The sequence below is a fragment of the Dermochelys coriacea genome, chromosome 21 (genome assembly GCF_009764565.3).
Source record: "Dermochelys coriacea isolate rDerCor1 chromosome 21, rDerCor1.pri.v4, whole genome shotgun sequence".
Lineage (NCBI taxonomy): Eukaryota > Metazoa > Chordata > Testudines > Dermochelyidae > Dermochelys > Dermochelys coriacea.
Window position 1 is genome coordinate 5,835,071 of NC_050088.1, and position 21,929 is coordinate 5,856,999.

The 21,929-nt window shown below is 43.4% G+C and overlaps 1 protein-coding gene across 1 annotated transcript in view; it reads right to left on the minus strand.

The window, feature by feature from the left end:
• The window catches only part of SRGAP2 (SLIT-ROBO Rho GTPase activating protein 2), a 144,077-nt gene that overhangs the window by 8,313 nt on the left and 113,835 nt on the right, over window positions 1–21,929 (minus strand). The window contains 5 exon segments of the mRNA XM_043500671.1: window positions 726–1,053; window positions 4,633–4,779; window positions 6,225–6,405; window positions 11,543–11,622; window positions 18,579–18,803. Of these exon segments, the coding sequence (XP_043356606.1) occupies window positions 726–1,053; window positions 4,633–4,779; window positions 6,225–6,405; window positions 11,543–11,622; window positions 18,579–18,803 (961 nt within the window).

Below are 21,929 nucleotides of genomic sequence, written 5' to 3' on the forward strand. Positions count from 1 at the left end.
ATAAATGTGCAGAAGTTTCTATTTAGCAAAGGATTCATCCATTTATCTTTACTCATGTGAGCAGTCTCATGGACTTACCTGACATACGTTTACAGGACTAGATTCTAGACACGTAGAGAGTTAATATTTCATTAATCCAATGCAAAGGATGCAAGTTGCAAAACTAAGCCACAGTTTGAATTTGAAACACTTGATTGTAACAAGCAGCCAAGGAGACAGGTATCACAAATTCTTGCTTCCTTGCCCCACCAATTATAAATAAATATCCTACAACCAGTGTCTCAGCTGCAGAGACAGTAAGAAAAGCTACAACACAAATAGATGATGGCTCAAAAACCCAGAAAGCCAAACTCTGAATTGTGCACATCTGCAACCTCCCCATTTCTTTGTACAGCCCACACAAGCCCAGTGCATCTGTTGTGCAGTAACCGCTATGAGAAATTTAGGGAAATAACTGAGTGGGTGGATACACACATTGCTTATGCAAAGGAGTGAGTGACAAGCACAGGGAATTCAGCATCTGTCTATGAACCCGTGAAGTGCTTACAAGTGCCAAGGGTTGGAACACACAAATCCTCTCCCCAAGCCTGAAGGATAGGGGCACTACACTAAGGAGTGGTTTACCCAGGAAGAGTTGGGTAAGGTTTAAAATCATGACACGCTTCCCTTACCAAGTACAAAAGGGAAACTTCACTGAACCCTTTATGCCAAGCAATCCCCTTTACCTGCGCAATGACCTCAGGATCCATGGGCCGATGGTTATTGAAACTCTTTGACCTGCCTGCAGTCACAGTTTTACGGATCTGTGGGCTGTCTATCCTGTTCTTCAGAGATGAGTGCCGGCTGATAGAATTGAGGCTGCCGTGGCCGCTGATGGAGCATTTATCTGGTACCTCCTTGGGGAGACTCTGGCTCATAATGGGCTGAGATGAGGGTCTAGAACTAGCTGTGGCTCCAGAGGAGGCAGGTTCTACCAGTGAACTAGCCAGTCCGTGGCTGTCGCTTTGACGGAACGCTCTTCTGATGCTGCCTGACTCTGGTCTCTTTCTTTGCCTTCCAACACAGAAGCAAAACAAGTCAGTAAAAGCAGGTGTCGGGGATGGGCCATACCTCAATATAGATGTCCTGAGACAACACAGGGGACAATGGAAAGAGATCTAAAGGTGGCCTGGTTGTCACTATCACTCACACAAATCACTATCACAACACTTGTCATTAAAACAAAAGACTGAATGGAGAATATATTTAACATGGTGTGACCCATGGCCAATAAATGACCAAATTTAACCGTTGGGGACATTTTGGTAGATGATGTTTGTGTTTTTGTGTGTTTACATATATATTGTTAGATGTTAACAATGTAATCAAACAGTTCCTGTCTATGCTATATTCTGTTAATTCAGAGATCAGAATGTCCTCCTAACATTTAAATGAACTGTAAACATAGTGATATCACTGAATTCATCTCTTTTTGAAATGTACAGCAAATCACCTACAAATGGTGGAAAAACAGGCAGTTGCCTTATGTTAATTCATGTAGCTAATTACCCATGATTAGGAAACAGATCTACTTCAAAGTCTTCATGATTGCCTATTGTTCGCCTAAGGACTCGGACCTGTCAAGGGAAGGCCTAGAACTGTATAAAAACCCCTTGGGTCCTGATCCTTTTTATCTCAGATCTGCTTGATGCTTCATGCAGGGGAAGCCTAAATCCTAAGTATCTGGATCACCCTGAATATGAACATTGGACTATAACCTACAGACTATTTCTGAAAGAACTCTCTGCAACTACAAAGCTCATCATCTCTACTATGTATCTGATCTCAGAAACTGTACTCATGTCTGTATGTGTACTGACCTTTTAACCAATACTCACTCTCTTCTTTTTAAATAAATTGTAGTTAATAAGGATTGGCTGTAAGCGTGTATTTGGGTAAGATCTGGAATATTCATTAACCTGGGAGGTAATGTGTCCAATCCTTTGGGATTCGAAGAACTTTTTTATATGATGAATAAAATTTTCAGTAATCCTCACCATATTTGACTTGGGTGTCTAGGTGGAGGCCTACGGCTGGGTTATTTTAAGGGGACTGTGTTGTTGGCTTCTGGGTAACCAGTGAGGTATTACAGAAGCTGTTTTGTGCTGGTCTGGTAAATCTAATTATTGGAATATCCGTTAGCTTTGGGGATTGTCTGCCCCATCCTTTGCAGGTCACCCTAATTGAAGCAACTCCAGTGTGGCTCCCAGTCACACATGGTTATGAAACAAAGATTTTGTACTTTCAACTAAAATAATTCTGTGTCGTCAGCTAGTTTGGCTGCCTGTTTTCATGATATTAGAACAGCAGAGCTACTATTTTTGGCTGAGCTGCCGGGTAGAAAGTTTAATCAAACTCTGGGCCAGAGGCAAGATGATATTATTTACACCAAGTATAGCTGGTGACCTTTCAGTATGGCTAAGCTAATAATAGTCATTTCCTGTTGATAGAAAATGTATCTTCTCTATACTGAACAAGACATTGGTGGCTTAATTATATAGTGCTATAGGTGTATAGGGTGCTGTGAAATAGGTTAACTGGTAAAAACAACTATCTCCACCCAGTAGCATGCAGTCTGAACGAATGACTCCAAGCAAATGATGTATGGTCATCGTAGCAGGAGTGTGTGATGCAAAAGAGAGGAACCTTTAAAGAGGATCAACTTATATATAGCACAGGCCCTGTGAGTAACTGCTAGAAAGTTCTAGTTCCAGCTGGATTTTGGCATCAGAAAAATAATTCAGTGGGCAGCACAACTGCAACAGTGAAACCATCTGATCTATTTTGTCCAGATCTGCACAGATCAGAATATTCATTTCTAAAGAAAACACAATGTGAGTATTATATTATGCTGCTAAATTTCTCACCTTCCCTGGTAAAAGAAAAACATGAACTAAACCTAACCAAGCCCTAGGAGCTTTCCTCTTTGGTGCAGCGTTCATGACAGATGGTGAGCCTCCAGAACTGATCTACTCATTATACAAATCCTTACATAACTGGTACAGTTCTGTAGTGTAATGGCTCACTGAACATATAAAAATGTCAGCCCCTAAGCTGGTGCACAGTGATATAGCTTCAATGATATCAAGAGAGCTGGATTAACTCCCATTAGCTGAGGATCTGGCCCATTATTTAATACAAACAGTGGCAAACTTAAAATTATTATTTTCTATCTTTGCCCTAGAGTCCCTGTTAGGCTAATTAAAGGTTAATATTTTCATTCAGTTCTAGAATGTTACAATCATCAGTACTAGTAGCTTTAAGGCACAGATTTATTGCAGAGAAAGACATTTCAATAACACAGCATGCTATTTTATAATAATGGGAGAATCTGAAAGATTTGGGGGAGAACTCTGCCTTAAAAATAAATATAAAAAGTGAGACGCTTCATCTCATTCCAGCTTCATTTTTCAGATTTTCATCAACTCAGCCTCAGGCTACTCTCATCATTTTTCATTGAACAGACAAAATTGGAAGTGAGGACAGTTATTTCAGTAGCACTGTACATACATGGTAACTTCCTTTGGGTAAAAAGTACAAGACAAATTAGAGATCATGATGGATGGCACTGAGGCGGTTGAACAGAGGATCTCTTTCATTTGTGCTTTATAGCACCCAAAACTGTGCTAAATGTCTTACAAGATACATTTTTCAAAGAAGACATGATCCCTGTCCTAAAGAGCAAATAATCTAAAATTTAAAAAAGAGGTACCAACTGATAACAACAAACAAAGGGGTTGGAATAGGAGAAAGGGGGTTACAAAAAAAAAAGTCATGTGATTATGACTAAGATCTTCTGGGTAGGATGGGACCATCCTCCTATGTTAGTACGGTGCCTCATACCATGGAGAACAGTTCCCCTCTGGAGCCTTTATGGTCTAACACTTCACTTCTTGACTCCTTTTCCTGTTTACACGGTATTGAAAGTGCCCCTAATTCTTCACCACTCTGTTTATTCGAAGGCATAGGTTCAAGATCTAATGCGTTTTCTCTCTTCAAATCTCTTCAAACTTCTCTTGACAGAGTCTTTCCATTGTATCCTCAGTCTTCCATGTCCTTTCCCTCCCATGCTTCCTTTGCGGAGTCATTCTTCTCCTGTTGTCATCTCATGTGCGTTCTCCAGCCTGTCTATCATTAGGAGTCCCAAATTCATCTTTTCCCTGATTTCCTCCATGCATTATCTGTCTAGCCTCCGCGTGCCTACTGATCTTCTCAGTGTATTATTTTCTATCACCTTCATACTCTAGCATAAACAAATAATCAACAGCAATGCAAGAATATCATCTTTGTGGCTCTGCTATATACACGAACATTTAAACAACTATTTTTGTGTATGTACTATTGGATTTCAGATTTTCATCTTTTTAGGGCAGGGGATGATGTGGAACTGAGGTGGGGGAATAGGTGACCGTGGGCCAGGCTGGAGAAAGAGGGAGCTAGAGTGAGAGTGGTGGGGTACGGATAGGTCTAGGGAGGAGGAAACAGAGGAAGTGGTACCACTTATTCCTATGCCTCTCACAAGACAGAAATGTCCCACAGCGCTCAGCACCAAGATTTCTGTACCAAGTAGAAAAAACACAAAATTGCTCTTACTTGTTGATGTTTGCAAGGTAAATATCAGCGACGTGACCCCCACTTGGACAATTGGCACTGGCTCTGGCTGTCACTTTTTCTTCTGGTGGCTCAGAATTGATTTCTATTTCAGACTTGGGGCTGGATCTTTCAGAGGAACCATCCTCACTAAGGAGGAGGAGGAGGGGAAGAAAACCATAAACAAAAACACAACTTTAAGTTTTCAGAAAGTTCTATTGTGCCCCCTCTACCCCCTCTTTATCATCACTACATTGTGAGGGACAAGTTTTGTTTCAAATTATGAAGTCTATTTTTGTGCCCATCTTTGAGAGCCCAGCTATGCATTGGGATTCCTTAGGCAGGCAAATATTACTTTTAGAGGACAAAGATACTGAACCTTCAAGCTCAGTGCAGGCGAAACCCAGCACATACATTGAGCCCCAGTGACTTCAGTGGCATTGCTCCTGCATGCAACAGCTTGTGGGATCAGGACTACATAATCCCTATACAGTGCAGGCCTGGGCATCACAATGCAGATCACTGCGTTTGAAAATTTTTTCCTTGCTCAAATAAAATTTAACTGTACCCAAATCTTCCAGGCATTCAGCAACCCACCCTGAATCACTGTAGAGGTAACATAAGTGTAGCCAATGATTTTAGTTTATTATCCCTTTATTGTGTGATGTTATGATTAATCAATATGTTAGATTACATATATCACTGTATGTTAATTAGAGTTAATTTGTAGGATTATAAAAGTGTAAGATTGATCAGCATTTAGAGGAACCAAGTATTAGGCATGAGTAGGACAAGCTGAAATGCAAGAACCTGTAGGCTGAGGCCTGCAAGACTTCAGCTTAGCTATTTTAGGCCTTGGAGACAAGAAATGATGACATAAGTGACCGGAAAATAATCCGATGCACTAAGATTATGGGAAAAGAGGTATCAAGTGGTAATATGGTGCAAAATTACCCAGAAGATGAATATTAGATAATAAAAATACTGTAAAGGCCTATCTGTCTTCAACATGCGTCTTAACCACAGGATACAGGTTGTGCGTCAATACTAATGAGAACAAAGAATTTACACAGCCTACAGAAATTTGGGGTCCCGTAAGTATCCATGGGACACAGACCAATAAGAGAAAACAGGGTTGACACTTTTATGGACATGCACAGAATGTAGGTATTGACAAAAATCATATTATAGAAAGGGAGTGCCCAGAATGGGAAAATTGAGTTCCCTAGGGGAGACTCCAGGAGGAACCATCCCTCTACTGATGATCAAGCCATGAGAGACCCATCAGACCCTAACCCTGTTAAAGATGCGAGTATAACCATACTTGTAACTTGTGCATAGGTCTGTATAGAATTTTTATATGCTTGAGTAATTATAACTTTAACAACACTTGTAAAATAGACAACCTTGTACTTGTGAATGTCTGTGTGGTCACTACCCTGGGTCTTCACGTGTTCCTAGAGACTAACTCTAAAACAAGTAGCAGAGATACTTTCAATCTATTAAGCTTGACACTGTAGACACCAGAGCCGAACCTACGGCGGTGTAATACCGCATTACAGAATTCATGTTAAATAAAATAAAAGGCTACATACGTGTCTTGAACAACAATGTACTGATGAGGGATAAGGCCGTCGATGCCATTGTGCCGTCCCTCCCACCAATCATCTGAGGCCCGCTGATACAGGAGGAGAGAAGCCCCTTTTTTAAAGGACAGCTCTCGCGCAGTTCGGCCAATGTAGTCAAACTTTGCTATTGCTTCTATTGGCTCACACTCTAGGAGAGAGAAAGGAAAAGACTATTTAATGAACGCTCAGTGTTGGACAAGGAGTCATGAGTTTAAATCCCTCCCTTAAATCTTTCAGTGATTGACATCAGCTACAGAGCAACAATTATGAGACATGACCAATGTTCCCTCTGATTCTTGACAGGCCGTGTGCGCAAAAATTTCTTCCGTGCAAATTTTTGTGCTTCTGTCCAAATTTTTGTGGCGCGGTGTTTTGCATGCGCGCACAGCTTAGAGGGAACAGTGGACGTGACCATGTCATCTGGGATAAAGCATCACCTCACAATGGAGAAGGGGGGGGGCACAAGCATTCAGATTTTGGCATCCATCTCTTTAAGGCTATGTCTACAGTGGTGTGTAGACAGACCCCGCACGCCTCCCTAGCCTGGATATAAATAGCACTGTAGATGGGGAGGCACTGCTTAAGCTCGTATCCTACATGGCTCTCTGCATGCTCGAGCAGTGCCTTCCCCATCTACACGGCTATTGTTAATCAGTGTACTGTCCCTGCTGCCTCCCCCCACCAGAGCCTTTCACCATGGTATGTAGCTACACAACGCTACATACAACCACAAGGGTGGACAGTGCCAACCCGTCAGGGGTTCTTTGATTGAGCTTATCACATCGACATTGCCTACCCTGAAATCTCTCACTGCATCAAAGAAAAACGCGACCAGAAAAGAAAAATCCACAACTCAACTCTAAGATCACTGAAAACAAGAAGCTCTCGGTGCCACAAGCAATCTAGAATAAATTTCTCCAAAGGCAGCTCAAGAACCTTTCTATGCTGGCAAGCAGGAGTTTTCATAAGCATTTAGGAAATAAAAGACTTCTGGATTCAAGCTGCTTCAGAAGAATATTTCTGCTGCCTTGTGGGGCTTGCAGGGACCAGAAGACTACAGATCCTGGCACTGTGGGAGGCTGATCTGTTCAGAGCAACAGCTGGCCTGTCACGAAAGCTAATAAAAATATTAAATGCCTCCATGTTAGGAGGAGCTCACAAAAAGGCACTCCGCTCCAGAGCGCCACACACCACTGGATTCATCGGGCACATTGTTTATCAGGCACAACCCAAGGGCCCTCGGAGCTGTACAATACATGGAACAAGACAGCACCTGGTTGGGGAGCTTACAATCTAAAATAAGCAGTCTCATAACACACAGTGCCCAGATAGCAAACTGTGGCACTTATACTATGGAGGGGAGGACAGGATAGGTGTCCAGAAAGTCAATTTGATCCAACTCAAATTGCCTGGATCATTTTAAGATTTACAGTTCTGCCTTTGGCAAATTCTCTTTTGCAGCCAGGATGCAAATTACAACTCGAGGCTGGAATCAAGTCATGGAGTGAGCTTGGCTGCCTACTCCCTAATGATCTACAACTTACAAGCATCAAGGATCTGGGGGCTAGCTGCCTCTGGATGGCAGTTTTGGCTTCTTTTTAAAGCAGCACACTTCAGGGATCACATAGCTCTTTTCCTGATCCTTCCAGAGCAACAAACCCTGTTCCTTGTGCAAGCCAAGGAAAGACATGCCATTATTTTGTCTTTAGCCTGCCACTGGGATTAGGGGAGGCTTCTTCATGGCTGCCTTTGGCAGTGCCATGGCCAGCCAGAGATGACCCAAAAAAACCCAACACAAACAAACATCAAGAAGTAAGCCCTTTAAGTTATTCCTTGGGGAAAGCCTGTGCACAGGAATTAGGCCATCTAGGGCTTCCCTGGATCAGCAGTGGCCTGGACATGGGTCTCTGAGCAGCATAAATCCTGCAGGGTGAACAGGGGCTGTAGTACCATCGTCTGATCAGTCTAACAGCAGAACAAAATTATTACCCATCCTAGAATTGTGATTAGTGTCTGTGGCTGCAGAGCGTGGACAGACCAAGGGCTAAGACCAAGCTGGCACGACATTTGCAGGATTTAGCCTCGAATAATGGATTTTCCTAACACAAAAATAGACGGCAGCGCTTCTACTAAATTATACACTTCAGGCAGGTCTACGGACAGCCACAAAGGATTCCAGTCATCCGCCCACACCAGCCTGCAAGGTGTTTGCATCAGTGAAAAATAGCTCACTTGTTTTCAGCTTGGAAAACATTTCCCCCCACCCAGTCCAGATTCCCTGGAGCATGTGGTTATCTGCTTCTGGCCCCCTTCTTTCCTCTTGCTTATTTGGTTCTTGGAACCAGTTCATTCATACCATTTAAAAACTTAATGTTCATATTTTTACATTTTATTACAAGTGAGGGGACCAGATTTCGTGTGTGTAAAAATTTCATCTTTGTTTCATTAACAATGGTTTATTATTCCACATGAGCAGTGCACTCGGATTTCTTACATTTCCGATTTGCCTTTTAGGACTCTGGATTATAGCCAGACACGTGGTTTTAGACTCATATTTCCAGTACTGCTTCCCTACTGGGCTCAAGCTCCAAGGAAAGAGCCGGGAATAAAGACCAAACGACTAAGCCAAACACAACTACCACTCCTAGTCTCAAAGGTCTGTGCTGGAGAGCAGCAGTTGACTGTCTCTGCACCAATTCATGACTTTGTGAACATGGAAATGCACTTGCATCCTCACTGTATCAATGACCTGCATGTGCCAGTCCCAGTCACCAAGTGTCTGATCACTCTTCCATCGCAATGAACAATAACAGAATGGCAGCTCCAGAAACCACAGCCTTGTTCTTAGATGCTGATTCCCTCCAACTCTCTGCTCTGTGATCCTGCTTCGGACCCTAGAGGTAAGTGGTGAAGTATTTTCCAGGCTCACATGTTTGTCACTAGGCATCTACTAAACAGACCAGGCCCCCATGGTATGGAGTAGCATGTTGAAGCCAGCTAGGTGGTTGTGTGTTGCGAGTGGCTAGTTGAATGCGTGATGGATAAACTTCTGTCACCTCACATCCAGAAAGTGATTCAACTACCAACCGAAGCGTGAAAGAACTTAGTTTGCAAACCCAGCCTATGCTACTAAGCATGCCTCGGATGACAGCCCCACTTGGTCAGGATTGCTTCTCAGCACCACTCCCAGAGCTGAGAGAGAAGCTGAACTCTTTAATCCAAATCAAGTGGCCCTTCAATCTCTTCTCTCAGAGACTGAGAGCCAAATTCAGAGAGGATCTGAGCCCCACTAACCTCCACTTGGCTCATCTCAGGAGTTAGCCCTGAAGGCCCTATTTTGTGCTAAGCAGAGCAGGCCCATGCGGGTGGCTACAAAGAGATCCTGCTCTGCCAGCACCCCTCACCAGCTGCATCTCTGGCCACCCTCCACCAGGTGGCCTGCCAAGACACCTCTCAAGAGCCTATCTTGGGTGTCTAACTCACCTCTCTGCTGCTACCAAAAAGGCACCTTCATTTCCCTCCCAGTTAACAAAACCCTCCTGATCCTTCAGCAGTGACAAAGGTACAGTTCTCCTCCTTTCCAGGTGCCAAACTCCATATGCTCGATACAGGTTGTGGGAAGCTGTTCCAAGCCAACACTGATCTCACCTTGCATGATGCTCCTCAAGACCAAGCCCCAGTGGCTTTGGGATGGAGCCCAGCTCTAGCCCACAACCCATCTCAAATCACCTTGCCCTTTTGCTACACAAACCATTCAACAATAGCATTCAAAAACCAGCCAAGAACATTCACCTATCAGAGTGTACGCAAACAGAATGATAGTCCTGGGTAAATAGGCATCAGAGTCTGCCTTTCATTTGAGTGATGTCATTCCTTACTGGGTAGGTAAACAAAGGGAAAGGCTTTCCCAAGCTTTCCAAAGGGACCAAGACTTTCCAGAGGAACCAGATGTTTAAAGGGGACACGAGAGGCACATCATTTTACACCCATATTCTCTGTAATACCCCTAACAAGCTGGATTAAAAATCTCTGACTGTGTTTTTCCCTGTTGAAGAACTAGTTTTCCTCCTTGACTGCCACATTTCTAACAGAGATGGCAGACAATACGGCACATCAGTCTTTACTTCCTTGTTAGTGCGCCAGCAACAGTAAGCCAATATGAAAGTGTCCAAGCTATGGAATAGGTTAGCCGGTTAACCACTGGTGCAGAGACAGCAGGGGGAGTGTAGGAGAACAAGCCAATGCTACTGAGTAGGCTGTGCAAGAATAACTCAAGACAACATGCAAATCAAATTGAAAAAAAGTCACATTTTCATTTGAAGATGGTGCAGCTCCTGTAGTCACAAGCACTTCTCTAGGACAATTACAACCGGCAGACATTACGACACAATGCATTTCTGTTTCTATTTGGTCAGTTGGCTTTGAGCATTGATCACCATTCTGAGTCAGTTTTGCTGCTTCGGCCTGGCAGTTGCACTTTGTTATGCATTGGTACTGACAACATACAAGGAGCTCATGTGCATGGTTTTCCCCAACCCCTAAAAGAGAGCATTTTCGCCAACAGCGGTGAGAAACTGGAATCCATAACTTTGGGGCTGTACTGTCTCTTCCTCCCTGGACTCTGCACAAGGTTGGGGAGCATCAGGAGATGGCTGGAAAGGTCAAGCAGAGGCTACTTAGTGGTGTGAGGCTCGGATCCCCTCATAGTTACTCAGGCCAAGAGAAGGGCAGTGGAGGAGATCCTCAACAGAAACCAAGAATCAGCAGGGATTCCCTGTCCCTGAGACTGGCTCGCAAGGAGAATATAGGAGAGGTTTTTTCTTACTTTTTTTTAAAAAAGCAATTGGAACTTACGAACATGCGGCTGCCTGCCAAGGCCACTGAAAGGGAAGAAGCTTGGCAGACAGCACATGGAGAGGGGAGTGGAAGAGCAGGCACGGACATGTTGACTCTTTGGCTTTCTGCTTAGCTCATGCTACCCAGCTCAAAGACCCATTTCAACAACAAGAGAGCAGAAAAGCCTGTGTAGAGCATTTTGGAAGACAGAAGTCTGTCTATGCTTGCTGCTGCAGGAAGGCAACTTTGGAAAACAGGATTTATTTAAGTAGTTTTGAAAGTTTCCTGATGAGAACATGCCTTCCAATTTTTTGGTGCATGTTGCAAACAGTTTTTCTGATTCAATTCACCAACAGATTATCGGCACTTGGAATTTAAACTGAAGACAACATCCCCACTCCCAACCAAAAAAACCCCAACCCCCTGGACAGCTAACATGCAACACGTACCATCATCACTGGTATGATGCTCAGCTGCTATATCCTGAACTGAATCTTCTGCTGAGGCCGTTTCTCCATGAGGACTTTCACTGCAGTGGGAGGAAACACATTCAATGCATTACACTTGAGGAAAGTCATTTTACTATTTACAAAAACAGTCACACTTAACAGAGTAGTTAAGCTCTAGAATAGGCTTCCAAAGGAGGTTGTAGAATCCCCATCATTGGAGGTTTTTAAGAACAGGTTGAACGTGTTCTTAAAAACCATCTTTCAAGGATGACCTAGGTGTATTTGGTCCTGCCTCAGTGCAGGGGGCTGGACTTGATGACTTTAAAAGGTCCCTTCCAGACTTACATTTCTGTGTCTATGAATACTAGGAGATTTACAAAGTGGTACCAAACCTGGATTCCATTGTGCCAGGCACTCTTTAGAAGTGGACGCACCTACATGCATTGAAAACTAGATTGTTGAAAATCAAGTTGACTCTCTACTTCCATGAGCACCTGGAGCAGCTTTTTCAGTTTATGTACATCAGGGAAACCAGAGTTTAGATCTCATAACTGGGCCCTCAGAAGATTTTAGATGTTACAGATGAAAAAGGCATAATAAAAAGCTAGTTCATCATCTTGGCCAGTCGAGGATTATTCTCTACACGATATTATCCATTGCTCTCATTAGTTAGTTACCCAAGTTACGGAACGTCTCATTTGCCCTAGAGGAGATTATTCCACAATTTAATAGGATGCTTCAGATTTTTTTCTTCTGATCAGTTTAAAATGTACTTGTCTTAATTTTACCAAATGACTGACTCCCATATCAGATTAACTGGCATAAGTCCATTTACAGATGCCTAAGCACCACTGTCGAGTATATGAAATGAGACAGAGCTTGGCAAAGATCACACACGTAAGAAGTGGAAAACAAAGGGGAGAGAATTCATGCACTCTCCCAAATGATCCTGCCGAGCTGAACTGCCATAGATTCATAGATACTAAAGTCAGAAGGGACCATTCTGATCATCTAGTCTGACCTCCTGCACAGTGCAGGCCACAGAATCTCACCCACCCACTCCTATGAAAAACCTCACCCATGTCTGAGCTATTGAAGTCCTTAAATCATGGTTCAAAGACTTCAAGGAGCAGAGAAGCCTCCCTCAAGTCAACCATGCCCCATGCTACAGAGGAAGGCGAAAAGCCTCCAGGGCCTCTCCAATCTGCCCTGGAGGAAAATTCCTTCCCAACCCCAAATATGGCCATCAGCTAAACCCTGAGCATATGGGCAAGATTCACCAGCCAGATACTACAGAAAATTCTTTCCTGGGTAACTCAGATCCCATCCATCTAATATCCCATCTCAGGGGATTTGGCCTATTTACCCTGAATATTTAAAGATCAATTACTTACCAAAATCCCATTATCCCATCATACCATCTCCTCCATAAACTTATCGAGTAGAATCTTAAAGCCAGATAGATCTTTTGCCCCCACTGCTTCCCTTGGAAGGCTATTCCAAAACTTCACTCCTCTGATGGTTAGAAACCTTCGTCTAATTTCAAGTCTAAACTTCCTGGTGGACAGTTTATACCCATTTGTTCTTGTGTCCACATTGGTGCTGAACTGAAATAATTCCTCTCCCTCTCCGGTATTTATCCCTCTGATATATTTATAGAGAGCAATCACATCTCCCCTCAACCTTCTTTTAGTTAGGCTAAACAAGCCAAGCTCCTTAAGTCTCCTTTCATAAGACAGGTTTTCCATTCCTCGGATAATCCTAGTAGCCCTTCTCTGTACCTGCTCCAGTTTGAATTCATCCTTTTTAAACATGGGAGACCAGAACTGCACACAGTATGCCAGGTGAGGTCTCACCAGTGCCTTGTATAATGGTACTAAAACCTCCTTATTCCTACTGGAAATGCCTCTCCTGATGCACCCAAAACCGCATTAGCTTTTTTCACAGCCACATCACATTGGCGGCTCATAGTCATCCTACGATCAACCAATACTCCAAGGTCCTTCTCCTCTTCCGTTACGTCTAATTGATGCGTCCCCAATTTATAACTAAAATTCTTGTTATTAATCCCTAAATGCATAACCTTACACTTCTCACTATTAAATTTCATCCTATTACTAGTACTCCAGTTTACAAGGTCATCCAGATCCTCCTGTATAATATCCCGATCCTTCTCCGAATTGGCAATACCTCCCAGCTTTGTATCGTCTGCAAACTTTATTAGCACACTCCCACTTTTTGTGCCAAGGTCAGTAATAAAAAGATTAAATAAGATTGGTCCCAAAACCGATCCCTGAGGAACTCCACTGGTAACCTCCCTCCAACCTGACAGTTCGCCTTTCAGTAGGACCCGTTGCAGTCTCCTCTTTAACCAATTCCTTATCCACCTTTTGATGTTCATATTGATCCCCATCTTCTCCAATTTAACTAATAATTCCCCATGTGGCACGGTATCAAATGCCTCACTGAAATCTAGGTAAATTAGATCCACTGCATTTCCTTTATCTAAAAAATCTGTTACCTTTTCAAAAAAGGAGATTAGGTTGGTTTGGCACGATCTACCTTTTGTAAAACCATGTTGTATTTTGTCCCATTTACCATTGACTTCAATGTCCTTAATTAATTTCTCCTTCAAAATTTTTTCCAGGACCTTGCATACTACAGATGTCAAACTAACTGGCCTCTAGTTACCCGGATCACTTTTTTTCTTTTCTTAAAAATAGGAACTATATTAGCAAGTCTCCAATCATTCGGTACTACTCCTGAGTTTACAGATTCGTTAAAAATTCTTGCTAATGGGCTTGCAATTTCAGGTGCCAATTCCTTTAGTATTCTTGGATGAAGATTATCTGGGCCCCCCGATTTAGTCCCATTAAGCTGTTTGAATTTCGCTTCTACCTCAGATATGGTAATATCTACCTCCATATCCTCATTCCCATTTGTCATGCTACCACTATCCCTCAGATCCTCTTTAGCCTTATTAAAGGCTGAGGCAAAGTATTTGTTTAGATATTGGGCCATGCCTAGATTATCTTTAACCTCCACTCCATCCTCAGTGTTTAGCGGCCCCACTTCTTTCTTAGTTTTCTTCTTATTTATATGGCTATAGAACCTTTTACTATTGGTTTTAATTCCCTTTACAAGGTCCAACTCTACTCAACTTTTAGCCTGTCTCACTTTATCCCTACATGTTCTGACCTCAATTAGGTAGCTTTCCTTGCTGATCCCTCCCATCTTCCACTCCCAGTACGCTTTCTGCTTCTTCTTAATCGCCTCTCTAAGATGCTTGCTCATCCAGCTTGGTCTACAACTCCTTCCGATGAATTTTTTCCCCTTTCTTGGGATACAGGCTTCCGATAGCTTCTGCAGTTTTGATTTAAAGTAATCCCAGGCCTCCTCTACCTTTAGATCCATAAGTTCTTCAGTCCAATCCACTTCCCTAACTAATTTCCTTAATTTTTGAAAGTCAGCCCTTTTGAAAACAAAAACTCTAGTTGCAGATTTATTTTTGTTAAACGTTCCATTTAGTTTGAACTGAATTAGCTCATGATCACTTGAGCCAAGATTGTCCCCTACAACCATTTCTTCTATGAGGTCCTCGCTACTCACCAAAATTAAATCTAAAATGGCATCCCCTCTAGTCGGTTCAGCAACTACTTGATGAAGGAATCCATCAGCTATCGCATCTAGCATCTGCCAGTTAGCAATGACTTTCTTTCTTTGCTCCGTTAGTATATCGCTAACAATTCTGCATGAGGAACACTCTCCCCTCCCCTATACAGGAATATATTGTTGAAGGGAAAACCTGTTTGCTCTACCTGCCGCGTCCGCAGGTTCGGCCGATCGCGGTTCCCATTGGCTGCGGTTCGCCGCTCCAAGCCAATGGGGGCTGCGGGAAGTGGCATGGGCTGAGGCATGTGCTGGCTGCCGCTTCCCGCAGCCCCCCATTGGCCTGGAACGGCGAACCGTGGCCAGTGGGAGCCGCGATCGGCCGAACCTGCGGATGCGGCAGGTAAACAAACCGGCCCGGCCCGCCAGGGGCTTTCCCTGAACAAGCGGCGTCCCAAGTTTGGGCAACACTGCTCTAGAGCCTTAGCTTGCTCAAGTTGAAATGAAGCAAGGACTGGAGACCTTTGTAGACAGGTTTATGGCCTCCATGAGCCAGACTGAGCAGACCTTAAATCATCTCAAAAGCAGTTTTTACATCTCTTCAGACGGTCAGAACTTGATCAGTCTTTTTAGCCCTGAAAAGGTTAGAGCAGGAGTTCACCAACGCCTCATACTCGCTTTTTAAGAATCTGTTAGTGAGATCTATCTCCCCCTGTTTAAAAAAAAGAAGAGAAAAAGGAAAAGAAGAGGAGCCTGAACAATCCTAGGATCTCATTACACTCAGTACACACAACGATCACTCTGCTTCCTAGCCCTCTTCAAAGACCATACCTCACGAGGCACTAGTTAACTTTCCCATCCTTTAGTAGGCAGGATAAACACTCTGCAAAGTTTAATAAAAGAATCTAAAGCCAACAGAAAGCCCCAGGAGGGCTATAGTATTACTGGCTAAAGTTTCACCCAGATTGTGAAGTAATGTAGCATACAAATAGCTCTAATGATCTAAACACTGTGAAAAGAGAAGCAGGATCACATTTCTTCCCTCCCCCCTCATACGGCACTTCAAACCGAAAAAAATCCCTGCCCCTGCTGTAAAGAGATCTTTTCTCTCGAATGATCACCTGGGTGCTTGGATGCTGTAAGGAGGAGTGCTAGGATGCTGGAGTGCTATGCGAATACTGAGGGAGTGTTGGCAATATATATTGCCAGAGGAATGCAAGTCAAGTTGAGCATCTTTATAAACTGTTCTCCTCATTGATTCTCATGTTCTCATATAAGATTCCTTGACTCTGACACCCCCCCCCCCATTAACTCTGTATATGAGGTTGTTCTCATGTGGGGTCAATCTGCTCAGACACACCGACATGGGATAGGTTTTTTTGTTTTTTTTTTTTTAAATAAAAAAGGTGCCCATATCAAGGACCTAAATCTCAACTACAAACCCAACACTGTGTCCCGCCCTCTCGGCTCCCGGCGCAAGTCATTTCAATCCTTCCCAGCAGCTGCCGACTGAAAGTGACGGCTGCACAGCGAGAGCATGGAAAGGAATGTGCATAGCGCACATCAAGGATGGCTCCTAGCCACGGGGGGCCTCTGCACTGGAGCATCATCATTTGTACGTTACTAGGTGAGGACAAGAGAAGGCAGAGGAGGTTAAAGCTGGGGAAGAGGCAGCGTTCAGGTGCAAATGCACTCAACTCCCTTTGTTTGATGAACCAGCTCAGCCAAGAGGGGATCCAATTTGCCACGTGCAAGCTCTACAGCAGAAAGCCCTGTGGGCAATAACTAACAACCACTTAATACCACAGCTATGACAAGGCTTGAATGGTAACCAGATGCTTCTCCCTGATTAATTTCTTCAAACATTTTAAATCACGCTGAACTCCACCCCTCCCTGGATTCTCCCCTAAGTAGGAAACGGGGGGTGAGGGGGGAGGGAAGGAGGTATGGAGATAGAAGAAAAATAGAGACAAGCAAAGTAAATCGACATAAGTGATGGGAACCTGAAGGACATTTTAACGTATTTTTTAAGGCAGATGAGACTCTGCCTTCCCGCCCCCAAAATGCAGCGACTGTCAGCATAGGAGGACATGATTTGGCATGGTCACTTTCTCAGCTGTGGATCCAATGGCACGTCTGAAGCCAGGCACCCTCACGTTTTCCAAATCAAGTTCTAAGTGAAAAGAGCACTTGGGAGCCAGACACTAGAGTAACACAAGTTACAAAACCCCTTCACCATGTACTGTATTTGTAGTAGGGATTGTCCCCTACACATCCCTGTCAAGTTCCATGTACACTTTAACACAACAAACACCACATTAATTGTAATAATAATCACGTACTAAACATTTAACTTTTTCATTTCTTATGACAGCTCCTATCCACCTAGGGGAAACCTAGGTGGATGGGATGAAAATACAAGTCTCTGAAAGGATTTAGACGTCAGCCCATAAAGCTCAGCCAGCCAGTAAAACCAATGGAAGCCATGAAGAGTAAATCAATCAAAATGCCATTGCAATAGCCCTTTTTTATAAACAGCCTCTCCACACATCTCATATCTAGTGGTTAGATGGTTGATGAGTTATCTTATCCTGTAATACGGTAGGAAAAAAAAGTCAATAAGCTCTGCCAATAGAGTGACTTGCTTTTTTTTTTTAATATCAATACAAGAAAATCATTTGCCTTCCTGGGGCAAGGGCAGCGAGACAGTTAAACATTCTTCCTGTCAGCAGGAGGTGGGCAAGATCGATTCAACCACTAGGAAAGCAAACACCTCCCCTCCCCTCCCTCCACAACCTTCCACCCCAGATGACAGGAGCCGCTCTGGCTCAATTGTTTCCAGATGCTGCCTTCTGACAGACTGCACGGCCAGGCCTCCTGGGGTTTTAGTTTGGATGGAAATGGTGATTTTGTATTTCACTCCCCCCCACCCAGATCGGTACTGTCCTGAAAACTAGCCCATGTTACAGCTTTCTAGGTTCAGCTGCAATCAACCCTATACCTCAAGGAATGTCACTGAGAACAGGCAGAAGAATGAAAAAAGTAAGAACAAAGTAAGGGATGAACACAATCAAAATAGTGGCTGTGTGGCTTCCTCCAGAGGATTTGGTCATCAGAGCTACAAGACTAACTGTGGTCATTTATTCTCCTTCAACAGAATGAAGCACAGGTTTGACATTTGGTTCACTGGCTATTTCCTACAGGACCTAATTCATGTAAGTCACTGGCTCCCTGAAAGGACAAGAGCCATCTTGTTCTTTCCACAACCCCCCCCCCCGCACCGCCTTTTTTTTTTTTTTTTTTTAAACTCCTTTAAATTTAAATTCTGGGACTGGTGTTGGAATCTTGAACTTGACACAATGCAGTGTGTATGACTACAACACACAGTTAGTTAATGAGAACATAACTACGTGCTGGCCTACTGTACCAATAATCCTCAGTGCTTCCACCCCTGCTGTAGACTGGACCTTCCAGTTCTCTCAGTCCTGGGAAGATGTTCTCATGTTGGATGATGATGGTTTTGATCAGCTCATTGACGTGAGCCTGGCAGGAGACCTGATCGTGGCCTTCAGGCACAGACATCAGTGTGGGCCCAAAGCAGATGGCCAAGTTGTAGGGATCCATCATGTTCTCTTCGCTGAATTGAGATAAACTGCAAAAGACAGGGAGAAGAGGATTAGTATGAGCCAACAATACCGACACCTCCTGCTAGGGAACCAACATCTAAATCAAGGGGGCTAGCTTTGGCTGCTGTGCTCTTTAAGCCCCTTCTGCTGGGAATGGAACATTTTGGGTCAATGAAGGAAAAATAAGGCTTATGTCATTTACTGGGGAGGGAGGAACTCCTCTAGATGCACCTCCGAGGATCTGACAACCTGATCTGACAGGTTCCTAGCTGAAATCTATACTGAAAAACAAAGAAAACTTTGCTGCTTGCCGATTTCTTTATTCAATCACTAAGGCATTTTTCCATTTCCCTAACATCCCCCTCAATCAGCACGCGCAGTATTGGGAAAGAAAGAACATGTCAGACTGTTCCTCTTTTCAATAGCTGTATTCTTCACACAGATTGAATATCATTGCCAGGGATTTATTTACATGCGGTCGACTCTCTGCTCTCCGCTCCCATAGCAGCTGCTGTGGTAACACCTTACATCCAGTCAAGAGGCCAAGGCAGGCCTGATTGAGCCACTGCTGCTCCACACATCACAGCAAGGGAGCTGGCAACCAAGGAGCCCTTCTGCTTCTTTCCATTTGCACCCTCCTTGAAACAGGAGTTCTTTCCAAGCCCAAAGGTTCCCAATAGCACAAGAATAAGCCAACGCTCACTATGGAAGCAGCCACTAGGACTTTTAGTATTAGCTACAGGGACATATTAAAACCCTTTGAAGTTGAAAAGTAAGGCCAGTTGGAGCAAAAAACCTGTAAGGGATGTAGAGGTTTGGGGACTGTGTTGCTTTGAAAGGCTTTGGGGAGCTGACTTCGCAAGCAGAAGCATATCCTGCTTTATGACTGCTGTTTATAATCTCACGGCAGCCCTGCATCCAGTTTCAGAGCAAAACCTGATCTTCTTCGCCTGACTCTGTGCTTGCTAGCGTATTCTCCAAACCAAACCCCCTCCCAAAGACCAAGATGTTTCTTGTTAGCAGCTTTTTCTGGAGCCGATCTGTAGGATTTGCCAAGTGCAGCCAGAACACTGTGTCTGCACAGCAACGCTTCTTGAACCTGAATACATTTTAACCCCAAACCTGTAATTTAACCCTTTCAAGGCACCAGTTCATGGTTAAGCGCCAAACACAGAGCTAAATTCCAGAACAAGCCCCTTGAAAGACCCTGTTTTCCAGTTCACTTCTTAAAATAATTAAAAGCTATTATGGCTGGAAGGGAACATTCACTTCAATGACTCCAGAAGTGACATGTGTGGAATGAGAATCCCAAGGCGCAGAAGAATTTCACAGCACTATTGTGGAAAGTTTCTCCTCTTGCACTGCAGAGAATCCCTTTCCTATGCCATAGCTTGGATGGAGGAAAGACAGTGGTAATTTTGTGAATGTTTTTTGGTTTTCCACAGTGCAACAACAATTTCTGCAACATATAGGATTGGATTCAACAAATGCCCTGGAACAGTTTAATAAGGGTCTTTAAACTCACTACCCAGTTTTACAAAAGAGACTGGGCATCTTTCAGGAGCAGCTGATGTACTAGCGCCTCAAACACAGGTAACAGGACTCAAGTCTCTGAATTATTTAATGTAGATTGCCACATTAGCAGTAAAACCAAAATAATACTATCTTATTTTAATAACCTGCTCGCATCCAGAAGAAGTAAATTTGCAAATTTACATATGCAGGAATCACTTCACCTCCCCATAGAAATGCAGCCACCTCTGAGATGGAACACATCAGCACAACTGCTCTGAGCAATCTTATTGCCCAAGCTGTTTATAAGAGTGCACAGCATTTAGGACAGGAAGAAAAATACCATCTCAATGAAAATACATATTTAGCCATGATATTTAGATGGGATGCAAGGTGGGCAAACATTCCACTGAGCTTATCTCAAGTGAAATGGGCTCCGTGATTATCACAAGTGGAGATAGTGTCCCTAGAAAATGCAATGACTTTACCGTCAATCTGGGGCAGCCATTCAATACTTAGCAGGAAGAGTGTAATCTACTGAAACAACAGTTCCATCTCCTGCTGCATAATTGGGTTACTCTAGAATGTCTCCCATCCAAGTATGACCAGGCCTGGTCCTATTTAGTTTGTAGTACTGAGGATTTCACAACTTTAGGGAGTATGTCTGCAGGCTGAGGTTGGATTTACATCACTTTCAGTTTTGCTATAAAGTCAGCCTTGGGTTTTATTTAGAGTCCTTTGCTTTTCAAGTTAGTTTTGGAAGTGCTGCTAATCCAATTAGGAGCCAACACAATTCAACAAGCTACGGTGATTTTTATTTCAGCTCCAGAAGTCAGTGGGAGTTGCATATGCATGTCTAAACAGAGTTTGGTCCTCTGAGTTTTAGGGCTATGCTTTATTTCATGAATAATATCTGTTGCACTGTTGTGTAAGACTGGTTGTTCAATAGCCATAACATTATTAGTTAAAATCAATAAGATTTCTCAAAGCAGTTGTAGAAATATATTTCCCAAGCTCCATACAAACTAAACACACATTATTTCTCCAATGGAAACATGAATCCATTACAGAAGCCGAATTTTTCTCCATTTTATTGGAGTCACAGTGAGGGCAGAAAGGGCTGCTTTGTCTAGCTAGTTTTAATGCCCTGTGGGAGACAAATGAGAGAAAGGGTAAGAGGTTCCATATCCCTCTGTAAGTTATTTATAGCTGAAACCTCAAATTGCAGTACAAGGCGTTAAACCCATCATGAGGAAAAGGATGAGACATCCATCCTCCAGGCTGCCAAAATGATGCGATTAAGATAACTGAGCTCTGCAGAGCTGTGCCTCAGAATTCAGCTCTGAAGTATCAAAGGTTGAATCTTCTACTGTCCCTGCCCTGATGCGATTGGTCAACCAGACAGGAATCCACAGAGCAATGCCAACATATCATCATTGGGACAGTGTCTGGTTTTCATATAATGTTTCAGGCAACTTTGGCGATGTCTAGAGGGAGGCTGCAAAATTTAGCGCCAGATCCAAAAAATTTCTGGGGATGTTCTGATCCAGAATTTTTGTTCAGTCTGTTATAAAGGTGTCGGATGTGAAGTTCAGATTCATTCTCTGCCAAAGTTTAGGAGTGTACGGGTTTTGATTCAG